Source organism: Aptenodytes patagonicus, chromosome 7 (genome assembly GCF_965638725.1).
Source record: "Aptenodytes patagonicus chromosome 7, bAptPat1.pri.cur, whole genome shotgun sequence".
Lineage (NCBI taxonomy): Eukaryota > Metazoa > Chordata > Aves > Sphenisciformes > Spheniscidae > Aptenodytes > Aptenodytes patagonicus.
Window position 1 is genome coordinate 35338136 of NC_134955.1, and position 20930 is coordinate 35359065.

The following is a 20930-nucleotide window of genomic DNA, read 5'->3' on the forward strand; positions in this document are numbered from 1 at the left end:
GCTTCCCCCGGTGGGACGAGGCACGGAGGGCCGTGACTCAGCTGCTCGGCTGGGTGGTGTCCAGCCAGTGTTTGGCAGAGATAAGCCCCCCCCAACATCCTCCCTTTATTCCGGACTTTTTGTTTGTTTTTGTCCTGGCGCACAAAACAAAAACTCCTTCGGGGACTGCTGCGGTGGAGGCAAGTTTAAGAGGCAGAGCGATGATGACAGAGGAGAGGTGTCCCAAAGTAAGTGACTGAATGAGTCCCCAGGGCTCCTGAATGGAAAATATGGGAAGGGGGCTATGCCTGTGTGCACAGGCTGGGACGCACCAATAAACCATGTAAGATGCCCCAGGAGCTTGTACCATTACCTCCTATGGCATCCTGAGTACTTTTCACCTGTACTGTCAACTCAACATCGGCAGGGAAACGGCGCATGGGTAGTCAGGCCTCTGAACTAATTTCAGCCATGCTGGACGAGCTGTAAGTGTTGAAATCATGTGGTCATCATTCAGTCTATTCAGTCCTGATTCCCTGTGCCTTTAATGATGGTGCTTACTGTGGTGCAGCTCTGCGCAAACAATTTCTCAACGTGCACTTTCAATTTGGGGTATTATTTTGTATCTTGTCTCTTATGTAGGCAAGGAAGGAGCTTTAGTGGGACACAGGACCTGTATGAGGATGAAGTTCATTTAGCTTGGGATCTTTTATGCTTATTACCCGCTCTCTAATTGCTTTATCCAGTTTAAAGTATCTCCTTACAGTCAGACTCCTTACTTGAGGCGCTGCTCCCTCAGGTAAGACATCTCAGGTGGCTGACACTTTTCTTTTGTTACAAAGTTCAAAACATACCTGCTGGAGTCACCTGCCCACTTCTGCAAGGGTAAATGTACATTACTAACAATCAGCAGTAGTGCTGTCATTTTTGAAGATTTTTTTTTAATTAATTTCTTCCAATATCGGCCTTGTTAGGAGTTAGAGGTTTATTAATATATCTGTGAAGCTGTAAAGGTGGCTGGATGTAAATATCAAGGTGGGAAAATAAATTGTTTAAGGTCCTCTTAGCAAAAGATATAACTAGTATATTGAAACTAGGAAATGGAGTATAGGCAAAACATTTTTCATCTTGAATTTGTGTTTCTGTTAAGCAAGCTGGCATTCAATAATTTAAAAATCTAACATTGGTTATGTTTTCCAAAATTTAAAAACGCGTATGAAACACCCGTAGCAACTTACACTTGAATGGAAGCCCCTTTGCTGTGAACAGAAGTCTGTGGGTTTCCATGCCGGTGTAGAGCTTCTCATAGTCAAAATACTAAACCGTGCATATGTTGTGCAGGTCTTCCAGCAAAAAATGTCTGAATTTTTACCTTGGAACACTGGAACGATAAAGCGCTTTTTATCTAAAATAGGGTCTGCTGTGCATTGCCTTGGAATATTATCAGTGTTACGCAAATTGCTAATAACACTTAGTGTTTTATAGCAGCTTCTTTCTAAGTGACTCTGCATAGGGAGCGATTACATGCTATAGTGTAGTACTCTGGCGTTTACATTTTAAAGCCATTTCTGAACCTGAAGTCTCAAAACGTCCCTATCACTTGTTTCCAAGCTCTCTCGTTTGTTTTTCCATGCCAGCCATCGCCTGTATTAGTTTCTCCACTGACCATCGAAGCTGTTAGAGAATTACTTGGAGCAAGTGAAGGTAGCTCTGATCTTTGGGTGGAGTTTGCAACTGCAGGTCTCGGTGAGCAGGACAAAAGTAGATCCACTGAGAAGCCATTTTCTGGCTTTGAAAAAGTGGTGGGGACAGGTGTGACTGGGATCGGCTGTGAGGACATGGTTGCATTTCTGTCAACATGCAGTGGTGGGGCAGCATCTATGCTGGCTTTGTGCTCTTATGGCGGAGGACAGAGGCTACCTGTGCCAGTGCAAAGCCTGCTGGTGCCAAGTTAGCCTACCGAAATCTGTTAACAAATTTAAGCTGGCAGAGTAAGTTCACACAGAGTCTGTGCTCTGCGTCATGCTGCCACAAAGCTTTTGATCTGCTGCATGGAGTGCTGCAACCAGATTTATTGTGTCGTTAGACCATGGCAGCCGTCACCAGCTCGTCCCAGGTGTGTCAGCTATCTGGGTCCTGTCACTTGTGAGATGCATGTGTCACTGCAGCATCAGCGCTTGCAGTACCTGCTCTGGTCTTGGGGAGTGGCGTCAGTCACCTGATGTCAGGGGTTCCCAGAGCCACCTGAGGCATGGCGTCAGGGTCGTCAGTCGCACATATCAGTCGGGTTGAGCACCGACAGTGGCCGCTCATCTTACTGACGGCCCTTTTGATCAGAAACTGCCCTCCGGAGCCAGCAGTCCTGTCAGGCAGCCAACACCTGGTTACCAGCTTTTCGGTTATGGCGGCCCTCTCGCTTGCCTCAGATACCAGAACTGACAGAATTTATACCAAAAGCGCAAAAAGTATTTTAGGCCAGAAATATTTTTAAGTTCTTTTGTACATGTAAAAATAAAATCAAGCTATATGAGGTGACCAAAGCAGCTGTTAAAGCCAGTTTACCCATGACGTGACCTACCGCAGCACGTTTTTACTGTTCCCTGCAGGTGGAGCAGTATGTTGGTGAAATTAAAGGTGGCCTGAGACCAGCCATGAAACTCACGGTCATCGGGGTGGTACACTCCAACCCCAAGAGGTAGGTGAAGGGGCTGGTGGGGGCTTCACGCCTGCCATATGTGTCTTCTAAATTCAAATGATTTCTTGAGGGTCTGTGCTCTTCGGGAGGAAGAAAGTCATATAGATTCATAATGTACAGCTCTATTTAATTTTCCTGCTCTTAGACTGAGATTAAAAGGGTGAGAAAGAATTCACTGTTTGGACTTTCTGACTGCCCTGCCAGCATTTTCTACTCCTTGCCCTTACCTAATGCGAACCGGAGGGGGCACACAAGGGGCATTTCTCCTCCAGGAAGAGGTGCAATTTTGAACCCGCATCTCGGTTGTCTGCTGGGGCTGGAATCAACATCATTTGAAAACCAGTGGTTTTGGCACAGGAGGTGCAGGTTCATTGCTGTGTTTAGTCTGGATGACGGCAACTGTGCTGTCATTGCACTTTTTTGCATCTACAGTGATCAAATCCAGTGCAATCAACACTGGTGAAAAGTTTTCCATAACCTCTTTTAGGATACAAATTGGAATTGGCTCACCCACAAATGTGTTTGATTCCAGTCACAAGAGAGGGAATGCAACATCAAAAGTCACTAGCATCCTACCGGAAACTCTAGGAGAAACAAAGACTGGCCTGTTCTCATCCCTTTCTGCAGCTTTTAAGCCTGTGCACAGTCCCTGTAGGAGTCCCGTGTTTCAGTCTGACAAGAAATCAATAGCTGTCTCTAGTCTTTATAGGCTTCTGATGTGCTCACCATGTCCTTTCCATTTCTGAAAGTCCCAGTCATTTAATTGTTTTTTCAGCTTTTCAGTGACTCTGCTCTGCGATCCAGTGGATGCAAACAAAGATGTTGGGCTGTTATTTACAGTTAACTTTAGTGACAAATCCATCACCCGAAATGCACGAATTGCTGGGAAATGGGGAAGAGAAGAGAAGACTATTCCCTACTTCCCATTTATGGCAGGTGACACATTTAAGGTAATTTTTGGGGTACTATGATGGCGGTGGAGAAAAGGGGGGGAGAAAGGCTGACGTATATGACCACAAATAGCTAACTATTGAAATTGACAGGTTAACTAGTCTAGTATGGCACAGAGAGCAACAGTTCAAGCCGTGATGGGAGGGATCCATTCCTTTCTCTAGTCTTAGTGAGAGAACTCACTATAAGGAGCTTTACAGTATCCTGTCAGCAGAGAGTAGGTTATTTTTGAGGGGCATTTCAGAAGAACCAGTAGACACTGTGCTTCACTATCCCCATCACATGGGGTTCTAAGTCCATGCTGGTGAAATCAGCTCTGCCACTTGTCTCTAACACCATCCCCTGTCCTTTTCCATTGCAGATGGAGCTCTTATGTGAACACCAGCAAATACGAGTCTTGCTTGATGGACGGCAGCTCTGTGACTTCACTCACCGCATTCAGCCCCTGAACTTGGTGAAAGCTTTGCAGATCACAGGGGACATCAAGCTTACAAAAGTGGCTTGAAAAAAAGGAGACCACGATATCACCAGAGGACAGAGGCAAATGTACTTCTCCTGTCTGAGAAATATTTTATCTTTTTCCCCTGGCTGATTCTGGAGAGTGGGAACTGTATCTTTTTCATTTGCTGATGTGTTTGAAACATACACTTCTTTTCTCATACACATGCAGCAATTGCAGAGCTATGGCTGGTCCAGGTAAATCAGAGGGCCTTTGCTGAGATACTCTCTTGGCCTCCCAAACTGCAAGATTTGTGATGCTATGCAGTATCTCACATCCTCACGGTCCCCTAATCCCCCAGGCATGCCAGCTGGTGGAGGTCAGTCCTCTGCGGTGGGGTGGCTGTTACCCTTGTGACAAGAACTGGGCAGTATGCAGGTGGTGGGACTGAGAAAAGAGAAACAGAAGATTTCCTTATAAGCGAATAAGGGAGCCTGGTGGGCCCCAGCAGGGCTCACATTATCAGGAGGGAATTGCTTTTCCTGGAAGCTCTGCTCAGTCAGCACAAAGCCATTTGTGCTTCCCGGTACAGAGCAATAAATGCCTTACCACCATCCCTGTCTCTTGCAGGTAGTGTTCTCGTGAATTGAAAGGTTTCAACAGCTGTGGATTTCACAGTCTTCTCTGGACCAGCCCTAGGAAATGGTATCTGTAGCTGAAACTGCATTGCCCGTTCTTGTATCCAATTAAAACTGCATCTTTGCTGGCAAACTTCTTTACCAGCTCTGTTAAATATTTGAATGCACGTGAGTGTTGTGCTGTTATTTCATTGCTGTAGATTTAGAAAAAAGTCCTAAATATGTGGCTATTCTAATACATATATAAGTATATATTGTAGTTGCTGCCTTTGCCTCTGTTGTGATTGGTTGGTTATAACACAGGATGAAGGGGAAAGTCTCTAGATGAACAGACTTTTTTTCAGTACATAACTTGGAGAACAAAAAATCTGCAAAGAGGTGGTTCTGTGGATAGAGGGCTTTCAAATTGCTCTGTGACTTCAGGGAAGATATATAGCATGCTGTCTTCAGAGGGCTTTTGGAGGCTCTGCAGAGTCTGGCTGTCAGATACAGGTACTCAGATAACATGAGGAATTTTATGAAAATAGTGTATCAGCAGGCTGGTCGGGTGTTTTAATCATCTCATACATTCCATTATACCCTCTGGTGTTGTGGAGAATGTCTTAGTTTCTATATAAATTTACAGTGTATGAAACCATTATTTTCATATACTCAAACTGCCCTCTGAGAAAGATCGTATCTAAAGAGCACAGGAGATTCAAATGCACTGAACTGGTTTTTATATTTAATGATATCAAAGTCAAGTTTACTAGACAAACAATGGAAAACGTAATGGCTTAAAATAGAAAAAGCAATAGTCAGAATTGCTATTAGAGTTCTCAGTCCCAATGGTGCTCCACATAAATGGACTTACAGTGATAATCAAGAGGAAAAGTCTTGCTTTTATGGCTGAGTGATTTCTTCCAATATATTAAGCACCAGCAATTGTCTGGAATAACTGCCACTGGTCTGATTTGATACTAGGGATCCTGTACTGTTACAGGCCATTACCAGCACAAGAATAATCTATATACTGGAGAGGAGGATCCTTTGGCCTTTTCCAGCCTAACAGAGAATCAAATGGTAGAGCAGACAGATGGACAGATAGACCTCTTGTTTGTTTCACAATAGTGATTATCCTGGCAGCTGGATTGTGGCTTAGCACAAGACTCTTGTGGTATACCAAGAAAGGCAGCCTCAGACACCAGGACCTTTCATGACTTTGATTCAGTCAGTCTTAACTAATTAAGTTTATGAGCCCCTTTATAAAGGGGAAAGGAGCAAGACATTTCTGCTTTAGGATAAAGCACAACCTGGATCTGTTAGATATAGACTGAATACTTGTACAAAAGAATTCTTTTCTTCCATCTTGGAATATTATATCTCATTGTTTCCTTGTAAAGCCCCATTTGTCTGTATCCACCTGTTGTCTTTTGTCTCTTGATTAGATGGTAAATTCTTGGTGGGGAGTTATTCTGGATCTACATGACTCCTAGGCACCTAGGATGCTGGTCTGCCAGGAATTGCTAGGTGCTATGGCGGTACAAATAACAAAAATAGATTAAGGGAAAAACAACACTTCCAGACAATGAGAGCAGGAAACTTGGTCACAAATGTGACTTTTCATTTGGCATGGAGTCCGCCTTATTCATGTCAGTGGTTTGATTGCCTCAATCCACTGTGCTCGCTCTGCCTTGGAGCTGGCCTGGATATAATAATGAATGTCATTTTTGGTGATGATTTTGAAGAGGTTGCCTTGCACATTGCCCTTCACTCCTGCAGAGAAAAAAAATATGACAGATCAGGAAGGTGCACAGAGAAATGCTTTGTGGCATATATGAAACTTCATAGGGAAGAATTTTAATTTAGTGAATTACGGTATCAGACCTTTCCATTTCATTATGGATAAGACATCTAAAGCTCTTGTGTCTTTGATTTCCCTTCTGCAAAATAAAGATATAATACAGACACCCCTCGCATAGACTGTATGAACTACTGTGTACTATGCTTTGTATATAAAATAGCTGCTGTTTAGGTGGACAATCTTACTTGAGTTATACAATGGAGGGATGAACTCCCTACCAGTTTGTGCAGTAGATTAGATTTGCTCCTGCCCATCTTTGGGTTCCTTTTAGCAAGGAGCTCTATTGTTCATCATGGCCCCCCACCCTGGACCGTATCTTTTTCAGACCCTGTCTTTTGTGTTTAGAAAGATGCTCCCTATTCAAGATCCACACATTGTGCTTACTGTCAAAAAATAAATTGCTTTAACAGCAGAACACTTATCTGTGAGGCTGAGGTTTTAGACAAATGCCTAAGCTAAGCATATTCACTAGCAGAACTGGGTTTTGTTTTGCTGTCCTTACGTCTCCCCTACATTTGGGTTCTAGCAGATCAAAAAGGAAAAGGTAATAGCATAAGTAGAGAAGACACACAGAAAAGGGATGGCATCAGGGGATGTGTCAAGACTTTGAGTTAAACAACATCCAAAAAGAAGGCGTTTCCTCTTTGTCTGTTAACTCTGGAATATTAATCAGTGTCTTAGGACTGTCTCAGAGGTTGTCTGACTGAGAAAAGCCCATAAAAAGGGGAACACCCAAAATATGTGGAAATAACGCTAAAAAAATCCCCTCTGGTATGGACAGCCCAGCAGTATGGGGATTTTCTATGATATGCCTCTTCCCTTGCTTGCAAGCGGAGAGGAAAGGCCAGCCCACTTGTGCATACAGAAAACCGTACACACAAACCACATCCAAAGACTGTATTGCTGTGGCATAAATACGTATGTATGAAAGTTTAGAGGCTTGTGCTCACCTGCTGGGACTCCGTTGTCCTCCAGAGCTGAGACAAGACAGCCACGAAGAGAAAATCCACCTACTGGCCTGTTTTCTTCCTGCAAAGAAAAAGGAAATGAGGCTTATCTGGAAAATATCATCATTAGAATAATTTCCCAGAGCACATCAATTATTTTTATGAAAGTGGAGATGTAATGCCAGTCTTCCAGATATAAAAAATCCATGTCACAAGAGAAGTCAATTAGGACATGTAATTAAATGCATTACTATGTTGTTTCAGTCTCAGATGTTTCTCTGATGTAGCTGGGAATGGTGGAGATCAGTTAAAAGCACAAGGGTATGTGGGGATGGGAATCTCACTAACGGACATTCCTGAGTTTGATTTTAATGAGCAAACACTGTACCACCTGGCATGACAAGGCACTTAAGCAGAAAACAACGGAGAAAGGAATGTGCAGCTGGAAGGAGAAAAACAAGATAAAGACCATGAAGGCATTTCGCATGATCAGAAAGAACGGGCCAATCTGCTAGAGCATAGATGCGCGTGAACACAAGGCTGTAACCTATCTGCAAGCTGCAGGTAGCGCGTGTCCATAGTAGATAACTATATAAGCCTTGTTATAAGTATGAATAAAGGAGAATGACCATACTCATATTGAGATCCATCATTACTCCGGATTCGCACTCCTGCTCCGCCGTCGACACCGGACAAGGTAAACTCCGACATCTGGTAGCAGAGGATGGTGAGACGTGCGTCTTCGAGACTGCGGTAAGAGCAGCGAGAGAAGGGGAGCGGGAAACTAGCGACTGGGAGTTGTACTATCCTGGCGATCGGAGGGGATAGATAACGGAGCAGCCTGATCAACTGCCTCCCAGCGGGATAGCTGCCAGCACGGAAATAGGGGCGGCAGCAACGTTGCTTGCGAGTATCCTCTCCAAGAGAGGAATAGAAGCAACGGTAAAACAACTTTGTAAGTTGGTTAAATTAGGACAGCGTTGGGGTCATTTTAAGGACACCCATACGATCTTTTCCGTGCTCGAATGGAGAGAATTAGGAAATACTATGTGGGAGCAGACTATTGAGGGGGATGAAAAGACGGAAAAGGAAATCAAAGCAGTGCGAGAGCTGTGGAGATCTGTCTTAGAGACTCTGAAAGCCATGAAGGCGGAGAGGGAGGTGGCGTGTGCTGCCGCTCAGATGCTGGCCCCGGAGCCTCCGCCAGAAAAGCCAAAGAGCACGGAGTCTAGACTCTCACGGTTTTTTGGGCTGTCGGCGGTAAGAGGAATGTCGGGAAGCCCATTTAAAACTGTACAGGAGCTCAAGGACAGCGTTGAGTGTCGCTCCGGTTTGTCCGACCCGGCTAAAACATGTCCCCCGGGTCTCCCGGCTACGACCCACTGTCCTAAGAGTCCGGAAGTTGCCGGTGGGGAGGCTCACCAGGCAACTGAGGCGGTCGCGGAAGAGCGACGGCCCGGGGAGGAGGAGCGGCTGGTTCCGTTAACCCCTCCCTGGCCAACAGCCCCGCCTCTAGAAGTCTCTTCAGGTGCTGCTACTCCGCCACAGGGTGGCAGCAAAGCACAGAGTATGGCTGAGACTAATGCGCTCCTGAAGAAGGTGGTGCAACAGTTACGGGACTTAACAATTACAGCCCGGAGGGGAGGGATGGAGCACCTGTCCGGGGCGTCAGGGGGATCCCTACCCCCTTGCCTCTCTGGGCCACCAGCGGCGGTTCAGCCCGGACGCTGGAGCGAAGTGGCTAGAGACGCTATTTTGGATGGACAATGGCAAGCGGCATCTGACCTTGGAGCAGGCGCCTTTCCCGTGCTACAAGAGAATAACGGACATAAGTGGGCACCTCACGATTGGAAAATTTTGCAGCAAGCTAAGAACACTGTGTCTCAAAAAAAAAAAAAAAAAAAAAAAAAAAGAGAGAGGGAAAAAAAAGAAAAAAAAGGAAAAAGAGAAAAAAAAAAGAGAAAAAAAAAAGGGGGGGGAAGAAAAAAAAAAGGAAAAAAAAAAGGGGGGGAAAAAAAAGGGGGGGGGGGGAAGTAATCTACCGGGATCCTGCCACGGGCCAATGGCTGGGCCCTGTGCCTGTAATCTTTAGTGGAAGGGGATATATGTGTGTTTCTACAGGTAATGGACCGGTCTGGGTGCCCAGCAGATCTGTGAAGCCTGCGTTATCATCAGGACAAAGAGAATCAGAGGATTTGTAACCGTAGAACTTAGCTCATGTGATGAGCTTTCCAAAAACGGTGGTTAAAGATAAGATAAGTTGTTTAGAGTGCCTATGGTGGGTATTGTGTCAGTGTTACCATTGTGATAAGAAGTGGTGGGCCCGGTGCACGCGCGCACAAAGGTGGTGTGAAACCTGCTATCTGAAAGAAATAGTGCTGTATAGAATATTAATAACCACTGGACACGAAATAGTTAATACGCCTGTTTTCGCTGAGAGTAGCCATAAGTGGATTAGCTCAGTCCACGAAAACGCCAAATTGATTATTGTTTCTGGGATTGAATGAATAAAAAAAAAAAAAAAAAAGGGAAAAAAAAGAAAAAAAAAGAAAAAAAAAAATGGGAAACAACGAAGATCTAATGTCAAAGGCGATTCGCCTAGAAGGGAAAACGGTGAGCCGGGCAGATGTGATCGTAATTTGGCTAATCTTAATAATCCCAGGGTCGACAACTATACATCGCATTAACCCAAGGGAAAATATGTGGGTAACCTGGGCAAATAAAACAGGGCAGCCCGCGTTTTGCCTTTCCCTCGCCTCAGCAACTGAGCCATTTAGGACTTGTTTGTTAGGTATGCCTGGATATAAGGAGGGTGACTTTGCCGGGTTCAGTAATGGCAGCTGTACTAATGTGACTGCAACTAGCAACTGTAGTGCTAACTTGATAAAAGGATTAAATCACTCGCTACCCTGGGATCCCCAGGAGTTGGAACTGTTAGGGTCGATGCGAGTTGGAAATACATCTAAAAATTGGACTCAGACATGTTTTGTATTTGGGGGACCCCTACAGACGGGTATCCAGTTCTACCAGGCAAAAAATTGGACAGGGTGGACTAATGTCACCTCCCACGCATCTTACTACAAGTATCAGGATGCGGGCGATTTTTGTGGTACCAACGACAGTGGTAATAGCTATGGTTTAGGAGCGGCTGGAGCGGAAACAAAGGGAGGAATAGGGATCTGGAACAATGGTACCCCAAAGGCGTTGCCCCCACAGGTATTTTTAATATGTGGGGACAGGGCCTGGCAGGGTATCCCAGCAAATGCTGTAGGAGGGCCATGCTACTTAGGAAAATTGACCCTGCTGGCCCCGGGAGAAAATTGGTGGAAAGCCATAACAAGAAAAGAGCAGCAACAAAGACGAAAAAGAGCCGCCATGGGTCTTTCCCCAGACTGTTGTGATGACGTAACTCTGCCTAGCGACGCCGAAAAAATCTTCCTTTCACTATTTGTACCAGGCGCTGCAGCTGGGAGGGCCCTAAATGAGGTAGGGAAATTAGCTTGTTGGGCTAAAAAGCAGGCTGATGTGACAACAGAGGTTATTGAAAAATTACTTGCAGATCAGGATAGCTTGCGCCATGCGATTTTGCAGAATAGAGCCGCTATTGACTTTCTGTTATTAGCACAAGGACATGGGTGTGAGGATTTTGAAGGGATGTGTTGTATGAATCTGTCTGACCATGGGGAGTCAATTCACAAACAGCTACAATGGTTAAAGGACCACGCCAAGAAGATTCAACAAGATCAGGGGTTATTGAATACCTGCCTTAAGAATATATATGGGGAACTGCCATCTTGGATAGTAAGTTTAATAAAAGAAAGCTTACGCATTTTAATTGTTATATTAGTAATAGGCATATGCTTTTGTATCATTTTTAGCTGTGTGAAGAAAACAATTATGGAAGTTGTTAATCAAGTCTGGGTTGCTCAAAAACAAGAAGGGGGAATTGTGGAGGAGTGGCTGGTACAGCAGGGGCACGATCTAGTATCCCTGAGCAACCCATGTTTTTAACAGTAGCAGGGGTATGCTGACAAAGACGGCTGGTGACCTTGACCGTCCTTCCCTGGGCAGAAGAAGGAACCTCGCCACGCGATGAACAACAACAGCGGAACAACACCCGGGATGGGGAGGAGGCAGAGATCGGCGGGACCAGCCGGCAGCTACCGATGAGAAGGGTGTTGTGAGCGCGTGCCCAGCCACCCCACCCGTTCCGGTGAATGATGGGGGAGCGGCCGGGGAGAAAGACCCCCTGGGTGCTGCGTTTGCAGACTTGCGGGTATCAGACAGCTCCACCTCGTGGCTGGTTAAAAGGACTAGCCAAGCTAGGAGGGATATGTGTAATAGTATTTATATGCATTTTGGTTTGTGTACCCTGTTTGTTGCAATGTATACGAAAAATGATTGAAAGATCGGTTTCAGCAGTGTTTCTAGTAAAACAAAAAGGGGGAGATGTGGGGATGGGAATCTCACTAACGGACATTCCTAAGTTTGATTTTAATGAGCAAACACTGTACCACCTGGCATGACAAGGCACTTAAGCAGAAAACAACGGAGAAAGGAATGTGCAGCTGGAAGGAGAAAAACAAGATAAAGACCATGAAGGCATTTCGCATGATCAGAAAGAACGGGCCAATCTGCTAGAGCATAGATGCGCGTGAACACAAGGCTGTAACCTATCTGCAAGCTGCAGGTAGCGCGTGTCCATAGTAGATAACTATATAAGCCTTGTTATAAGTATGAATAAAGGAGAATGACCATACTCATATTGAGATCCATCATTACTCCGGATTCGCACTCCTGCTCCGCCGTCGACACCAGACAAGGTAAACTCCGACAAGGGTAGGCTAACAAACAATCACATTTCAAACTTATGTATAGTCCTGTCAATAACAACACATACTGAAAAATAAAAAAATAGATATTTCTGCAAGTTCTTAGCTTGCTGCTTTTCACTGAGACTGTATGGGAAAAAATTGACCATTTTCACTGTTAGGCTGGCTCTCTGATCTTCCTTCAGGTTCTGCAGTTTGAGTTTATAGCATTACAAGGGTGAGTTGCATTGCAGAAAACCCCACAAAGAAACAGGCAACAAAAAATGAACCAGCTCCATAGGCTCTTTTCACTATGTTGTCTGTGTTTTCTTTAAAAGTTACATAAAGCATTTCTTTACAAGTTATTTTAGCAACCTGTTGGGCTTTGTGGTACCCTATGCATCCGTAGCTGATGGATCCACGTGCCCTTCTGGGTTGCTCACATTGATTATTATATCTGTGAAGATAAATTCTACTATTCCCTGAGAACTGAGTAGCAGAAATTCCTATAAATACTTTGGCATCAAGGAGACCCTATTCAATGTCGGAATAAGAACGTAAAAAATCCCAGTAGCAGTATGTCCCTCAAGCGGTGGGACGTCAGCCCAGAAAGATCACAGCCTAGGAAGAATCCCTGCAGGAGCATGGTCCCAGACTGTATGGGTACAGCAAAAGACCAATCCCAAGAAAACTGCTGCACCTCGGCTAAGGGAAAGGAATCTCACTGGGGAAAAGCCAGGAGGGAAGATGCAGGGATAGAAAATCCTACAAGGACAACCTCCCAGGGTAAGGCCAGAGAGGTCTCATTCCCCGGGAAATGGATAGAGGAATCCGGAAGGAGATTTGGGTGAAGGAAACATTTACAGCATAATTGTATTTTCATTATAATGTTTAGGTCTGTAAGAGGATTTCTGGGGGTAGTAAGTCCGCACTCACATACCTTAGTGGGGTCATAGTAGTGCAAAAAAGCAGGATCAGCTCTCAAAACAAATCTCCTCACCTTCCAGTTTTTCCTCTTGTGCCCCTGCAAAACAGAAGAATTAAAGTTACCATCAGTAAATACCTCCTGCAATGGCCATTTTCCTGCAGGTTGTAGGGGAGACCTAAATAGGTGAAAAAAGAGGTTTTGGAGCCAACAGAGGAAAATCTTTTCTGACATCTTAGTAACTCCCAGGATTTTCTGCTTAACATCCCTCTTCATACACTGATAATTCCTTCTTCTCTCCCTTCCTTGTTGCTGAGAACCAAGAAAGCAGAGTGGCGAGACCACGTGACTATATACCTGATTCCTGCTCTTAATTTCAGATTAAATACAGGTCTTGGATTAAAAAACGATGCTCTGAGGGGATTATGTCAGGTCCTTTTGCAGCTCTTCACTCTTCCCCCCCAGCCCTCTCAGCTGCTGACAGTGCAGGACAGCACTGCAAGCCTCTGCCAGGCCCTGAGAGCATCCCCCAGCTCCTGGAGGTTTGGTGCTGGGGCTCAGGGCCAGCCTAGGGCTGGGGCCGCTGGGGGCTGTCCCTTACTGCTGCTGACCATGGGGAGAGGCTCCTGGGCAGCTCTCATGTCCTGTGGTGATGGGGAGGCTGCCCTGCCGGCCCCGTGGGGATCCCCCCGCAGCTCCTGGCACCCAGCCCCCCCGCCAGCCCTTGCTGCACCCTGGCAGCTGGAGGAGGGAGGGTTGGGGAGCATCTGATGATTCAGTTTGCACAACACAAAAATCAGAGCTCAGGGTACAAAGCTCCAGATTAGAAATGTGGCCATGCGGTGCAGGTAGGGTTCTCTCTGCAGGTGGCTGTGTTATACTCTGAAACAGCGTGATTGATCCTCATCTTGTTCGTAGCAAGGGTCGGAAACTAAATCTTGCAGACTAAGGGTGGGATCTGGTAAACAATTACTGCTGACAGGTAATTATGCCCAAAGAAAACAGGTCTCACCACCACTAGAGCATCCATGCGTACGTGAGGGACTGTCCACAGGTTAATGTCCACTTCATGCAAATGTCAATCTACTCAGCTTTGAAATTTGTCTGTGGCCAGCAGAACATCATAGCTGCTCACACAACCCAGATGGGACAGGTTAGACCAGAGGAACACTGGATCTGCTTGGAAGTGAATGTAACACCTCTGGTGGGATTTGGAGTTTGTGTGGGACTTTTGCTTTCGATGCTATATTATACCTTTCAGTATATGTTCAATATATCAGAATCCAATTAATCCTGCCTGAGCAGCAAGTTCCGTAGCTCACTTCTTTATAACCAGACCACATGATCACTGGTGGTGGTACTGACAGGCAAGTTAGCTCTGCTGGCCACAACTCTCCAGCCATGCTCGTATAAATCACATTTATTCTCTAGGAAGCCCCAAGAGCTACCATTTTTCTTGTTTCCCAGTGAAGGTTCAAAGACTTTATTTACCTGTTTCACTAAGAATCCTTGCTTCACAATTGTGCCGCTTAATTCAGAGATGTTAAATTGTAGCTCTTCCTTGGAACTGATATTTTTCTTACTGCTCTCAGCCTGCAATAGGGAAAAGATGGTTCCACTTTTTAATTTAAACACACTCTTAAGTACAAAGTTCTGCATTTTATTTTCCTTGAGCTATTTTTAGCTCATTTTTCATGAGTAAATTCTACTCTGTACCCCTGCTGCTCAGCTCAGCAGGTCTGAGATTTACAAGCAACAAATTACAGCTGTAAAGCCTACACACGCACTGTGACCTTGAGTTTTAGCAGAACTACAGCACGGTCTCTGTTAAATACAGACACAGCACTGCACCCGAGGGACCCTTTTAACGCCTAATTATGTAACTTGTAGATCCCTCCATATCCATGTAGCTATCTGTCTCCAGCAAAAGTGCAAGCACTACTAAAAGCCTAGAACTGCTCCTTCTGTGTCTGCTTTCATAGCCTGCATATTTTGCCTTCGGCTGCATGCTGTGCATGTCCCCTTTACCACTGCCCAAATCAAGTGAGGGGCAGAGGAGGTGCCTCTGTTGGCAGCCACATCACTTACAAACATGTACAGTGCGGTGGAGTCGTCGAGGAACTGCTCAGAGAGGTCGCTGTAGCGCGTGGCCTCAGTGCTGCGGGCTCCCACGGGCTTGATGAAGTTCTCCTCCATCAGCATGGATGCCAAGGTGACGGCCTCGAACCGTGACACAGCAAAGCTATTGGAGATGAGCCAGTCCACCAGGGCAGAACCTGCAGGGAGAAAGGCAGCTCTCATACCAAGGCAACGTGCTCTTCCAAGGCGAGACAGATGGGCTCCTGCCACACAGGCCTTCATTTGCTGAAACATTTTGGCACTATCACAAAGACTGTCTATTAAGTGCAAGGTTGACCAAAAGTGTGGGGTCCTACGTGTGCTTCCATATATCCAAAGAGCAAGAGAGAAAGGTGTCGGAGAACTTGGCTGCACCAGTACTTTCCACTGGGCCACAAGTGATCCCACCAGGAAGGCAGTACAGCAGCTCCCTTGTCACTGCAATGTGGCATGTCAGATGCGAGGAAGCTCTTTGCCTGCAGCAGGTGTACCTGTGAAGGTCTCTTTGTATCTGTTGCCTTGCTCCAAGTTGCGGGTCAGCTTAATCCCAGTACTGCTGTCACACATTCTCTCCACTATGTGGCTGTAAAAGACAACACAGGACAACATTACCAGAATAGAAAGACAGGCAGAAACTGTCACGTACTTCTGTCAGTGCCTGGGATGCCCTAATGATTACCGGCATAAAGGTGGGAAATGGTCTAGATAATCCCCCATAACTTTTATCCTAAGTATGGTGTAGGAAAACTTTGTTGTCCCGATAGCAGTACTAAACAAGATGCCTCACAAAGTATCTTTCAGTTTAAAGCACTTCAAACTGAGCTACAGTTAGCCTCCATTTACCTTCTCAACACAAATCAAATTCATGTAATTTTTCTATTTCTTAATCAGTTCTCTGTTTCCTCTTGTTTAACATGACGTACCCTAAAAATCCTAGTCTGGATTCCGGCTATCAGCTTTGAAAGCGCATCAACATGGCATGAACAATGTCATCGCTCAGTCTTCCCCTGACATTACATCTTCCAAGGTAATATATCTCCCCAATGAGAACCTCTGCAGCTGACTAGGAAGGTCTTCAAGCCAGCAGTGAGATGCCTGTGCAGAATCCACATACCCCCTCAAAAAATGATGGTCAGGAAAAAGTGCATTCCTGTGCTCTGGCAAAAGTGTGTGCAAACCTAGGGCAGAGCAGCCAGTTTAGAGGCTCCTGGCCACACGGGAGTGGATCTGTGCAGAGAGCTCAGGCAATTTGCAGACTACAGAAATAGCAGAAGGAGAAACCATATACACTTACTGGAGGCTGATATTCTCTAGCAGTTTGAAAGAGTTCTTCATTCTGTGAAGCTCTTGTACCTGTACTGGGTGACCAGCGTGAATAGCTCCAGTGATGTCCAAAGCCCAAGAGTCTCGCTCCTCCCTGGAGCAACATTCAAGGAAATAGTCTGTGTTGGTTTTTGTCTTTAGTTTGATGAGTAGCTGTGGAGAAAGAAGTGCAAAGCAATAACATCATTTAGGTATTGTCCTCCACTTGCATTTTGCTTCTTTGGGCACTGGCCCAAGTGACATAGCTAAGTCTGATATGGCATCCCACCTGAGCAGTACAGAGCAATTCTTGGCCAGAAGGATGATGGGCACAACTCTGGGTTTTTTTGATTCCCCCGCACCCCACATCCCTGGGTTTTCAGTTCCAAGCATGGTTTGCATGCATGGAACTTGAGGTACTTGAAAGAGAGCAGACCACCCAGATACTGGATTACATAGGAGTGTGCTGCTGACTATGGAGCTTTTCACATCCAGATCTATAGTTTCTCAACAACTACAAACTTTCACTAGGCTCTTTCTGCCATGAGAAGTGCTGAAATAGTCAACAACTATCCGCGGTGAGCGGAGAAGCGCAGGAGGCACTTTCCCTTCCAGAGCCCTCTTGCTGGAAACTTTCCACAGCAGTGAAGTCCCCTTGGCGAAGGAAAAGGGAGTTTGACCTGGCTGCCTGGGAGTGCCCCGTGGACACAGCCAGGGTTTAAGGCAACTATCAGAGATGATAAGTTTCCTTTTTTTCCCATCCTCCTCAGATTTTATTGAGCTGTTCATGTCCTCCCTCCACACACTGTTGGGCTGATGCAATTGCACTTATTCTTCCCACTGTGTGTGTGGGGGTGTTGTGGGGTTTTTTTGTTAATGGCTGTGACTTGGGTTTGGGCACAGGGAACAACAAAGACACAATGAGGGAGTTCATTGCTCGTCCTGGTTACAATGCTAACGGCAGCTTGCTTTTGGCTGGGCCTAATTCTGGAAACACATACCCCAGTGATATGGTTGCAGTAATCTAAGAAGTCAGGAGGAGAGGAAAAGACTAGGGAGAAGTTAGAAAGTGAACATTATTGAGAAGAGATACATCTTTCCCATCGTACCGGTCTGTTCTCATACTCCAGGCATGGACAAGTAATAGTGCAGCCATCCAAAAGGATCTTGCCCTTTGGAGAAGGCTCCTTCTTGCCTCCTTCAATTTTGTAATACAGCAGCTTATCCTGAAGCAGAACGAACCATCTCACTTTCCAGTTACGAACAATATGTCCCTAGAGGGGAAGAAATCCACATAGCTAATTTTAACACAGGCATTGAGAAATGACTGTATTTTCTTTTTTTTTTCCCCTTTTTTTTGGGTGAAAATACCATAAAGTAATAGGAAACTGTATGAAAAGAAACACAAGAAGTCATCATGAGTCCTGTTCTCCCTGAAATACACATTTTTAGTAACAAAATAGCATAGCTCCATCACTGTAAAATAATGGAGCAATAGAAAGGTGCTTTGCTCTTTCTCCAGCAAGGACATCTTCTTTGGTGGCAAGAATTGTTTCTTGCAAAAGCTCACATGAATTACCTCAGAGAGCTGTCATTTAGGTGCACACCTGCCCGCTGACAGCACCAGCCAGGAACAGGGCTAAATCCGAAATGCGTGAGGGCTCTCGGAGACAAACTCCTCCTCTCCGGTGACCCTGGGTGGCATTTGATGTGTTTTGTTCTTTGTCATTTTGACGTGGCCATAGTGGTTTTGAGAGCGCTTTGCTGGGTGAATTGGCTTTTCCTTACATCCCCTCTTACTGCTAATGAGTGGCTATTTCTATCCTACCTGCCTCCAATCTCCTGGGCTAAAACATTCCCTGTGCTACTGTTTCCTGTAAAGGAAATATGCTTTTTAATGGCAAAAGACTGAATGAAGGCTGCTGTCAAATGCCTCCTGGGTTATATCAGAATACAGACAAAACCTCTTCTTTCTCCTCTGTAAACAGCCCCCGGCTCTCTTTAGTCCAGCTGTACAGGAGAGCAAACCCAGCGAGGGCTGGCACTGACAGGCTCAGTCCTGTCTGACGGTGTCAGGTCCAGCTTCGCGGTGCGAGGATCTGACTTGCATTTCTACAGGCCATAGAGCATTACAGCCAGTAGGCAAAGCACTGGATAGAGGAAGCTCTGACACCTGGGAGAGGGTGGGCATAGCTAGAAGAAAGGAACATGCAAGGTCCAGTTGTGGCAGGAATCAAAGTTCGTTAATTCTCTATAAGTAAAGGGGAAAACCAGCAATTTCCAAGAAAAGGTGGGGTAATGAGTCTCTAAAATCCAGGGCACTTTAGATCTAATGTCTTCTAGTCTATACTAAATACAATTTATCTAACTTGGGTTCGTCCTCTTCTTCCCTTTGCATTCTTCAGTGGTTTTTCATCTGTTGTAAAGTCCCTTGGCCATTTTTCCTGAGAGTATGTTCTTTGCTATGGCTCTTTTCTTTCCTTCTTGGAGATTTCCTCTTTTTCAGGAGATTGCCTTACCTTTTTTTCTTTATCTTTACCTGACTTCCACACATTTCCTTTATAGTACATTACAATACATAATTCAGTCATTTATAATGCATTTAGATAATTTCCTTGCTTCTGCTCTCTTCTTAAGAAAGCTCTGTTTTCTTTACCTGATCCCATCCCTTCCTCATTTTTTTCCTCTGGATCCCTTGTTCCCTTCTCCCTCAGTTTCCTTTAGGCATCTTCTTTGTGGTCTCCTTCCTATCAAACTGTGTATCTCGGTGACGTTGTACAGACTGCTGGCAGTTACAGCTCAGTGTGTTGCAGATAACCTATTCCCCTCGTGCACTTGGTGCCTTGGCTTCCCATCTTGAATTCAGTAGTCACTTAACAGCCACAAAATACAACCGTAGCCCAGAGAGGAGAGCAGGAGCCGGGACTGCTCTGCCCTCGCTGCAGAAAGGAGGATGAGGAACAGCTCGGGCTGTGCAGCCCAGAGCACAGCTTCACATGGCCGGCAGCTGGCCGGCTGGCCAGGAGCCCTGCTAGAAAAGCTCCTGACCAGGATTACCTTCATGTTAGCACCAGACACACCGCCACGTACTGTAGAAAAGCATTTCCCAAGGTGTGGCAAAGCTTTGAGCAAACCTTTGAATCACATTTTTTGTGTGCAGTCAAGGACCATATTAGTCATTGGGAGAGGGTCTTGGTACTAAAAGCAGCTTATGCCCCTTGCTAAGTAACCCTCTTGTGTCCCAGCTATGACTGACTTGGTCCTATAGGGAGAAGTGTTGGAAAGGCTGAAATCTGTGACACCATCTTTCAGCTCTTTTCTCCACATTTTGGCTAAAATTTTCTTACAGTGCAGCTTGAGGGGTGTGGAAGAACGAAGTTGTTATTTCAAACACATTTCTACGTTTGCATTGCTCTGACCCCCTTCAAAAAGGATAGTCTGTTCTCCATCCTCTCATATAAAATGGGAAACCCTGCTCAGCTGGATCGCTAAAGAAGGCACAAACTGTCTTAAGAGACTGTCAAAACATCTTCCCTCTCTCCATCCTCCCATAGCTGCTTCCACTGCTGCCGCGTAGCCATTTGCCAGGTAGTTTTTTATGTGCTCTTTGCAGAGGTGTGCCCTAGGTGTAGACATACTGGCTTTCTGATACCTAACTGAGTAACCCTGCTAGCTAATTCACTTTCCTCTGGGTAAATGCCAATACAGGGAGACTTGAGGGAGGGTAGTGAACACCTGCGGTTCATGCAGCTCCCCCGGCAGGCATCTGCACAAACCTGGAGGAGCTCCTTTCCCAGGAGCAGGCAGGAGCCCCTCAAACCCAGCACCCAACGGGCTGCCTTGCCATGAGCCCTGGCTCGATCTGGTCCCTGCTCAGGGACTGCTTCCACGTTTGAGCAGAACCGCACAAAGGGGAACCGGAGCGCTTACCCGTTTGACGAGGAAGCCCTCCTTCAGGACTCCAGCTGCTTCCTGCATTGTGGCCAGCAGGGAAGAGAGCCGAGCCCCCACCGAGAAGCACCCGAGCCCTGGCAGCCTGTCCCTCTGCACGCGATTTGTTTAAGAAAGCTCATTTTTCTTTGCTACCCTCCTCCTCCAACGTGACGCACTCTCCCTTCCCTGTTTTTTTCTCCCTCTCTTCCTACTTATGAGACATTAGTTAAACAGTGAGCTGGCTCTGATACATTACCTGCCCTCTGGGAAGTAAAACAAAGGGAAGTCTAAAAAGGATCTCAAAAGAATTCCACAGAATTTAGTATAGCAAAAAACCACCACCAAGTGA

At 45.7% G+C, this 20930-nt stretch overlaps 2 protein-coding genes across 3 annotated transcripts; one reads left to right on the top strand and one right to left on the bottom strand.

Moving 5' to 3' along the window:
* The first annotated feature begins 81 nt into the window (after positions 1-81).
* Positions 82-4868, top strand: LOC143163459 (galectin-related protein A-like). Of its 2 annotated transcripts, XM_076344851.1 has the most exons (5): positions 82-227; positions 2586-2674; positions 3450-3624; positions 3987-4171; positions 4695-4868. In XM_076344851.1, the coding sequence occupies exons 1-4, from the start codon at positions 201-203 to the stop codon at positions 4128-4130; spliced, it is 435 nt and encodes a 144-aa protein (XP_076200966.1). In that variant the 5' UTR covers positions 82-200; the 3' UTR covers positions 4131-4171; positions 4695-4868. The 2 variants fall into 2 exon arrangements, with proteins under 2 accessions (XP_076200966.1, XP_076200964.1); XM_076344849.1 differs by having other exon boundaries at positions 3987-4868.
* A 537-nt stretch (positions 4869-5405) lies between these two features.
* On the bottom strand, positions 5406-20643 carry PLEK2 (pleckstrin 2). Its single transcript, XM_076344848.1, has 9 exons — positions 20579-20643; positions 17758-17922; positions 16641-16822; positions 15838-15929; positions 15317-15504; positions 14720-14821; positions 13244-13327; positions 7496-7574; positions 5406-6457 (listed from the first exon to the last, which is right to left on the bottom strand). The coding sequence occupies exons 1-9, from the start codon at positions 20624-20626 to the stop codon at positions 6330-6332; spliced, it is 1068 nt and encodes a 355-aa protein (XP_076200963.1). The 5' UTR covers positions 20627-20643; the 3' UTR covers positions 5406-6329.
* Positions 20644-20930: the final 287 nt, after the last annotated feature.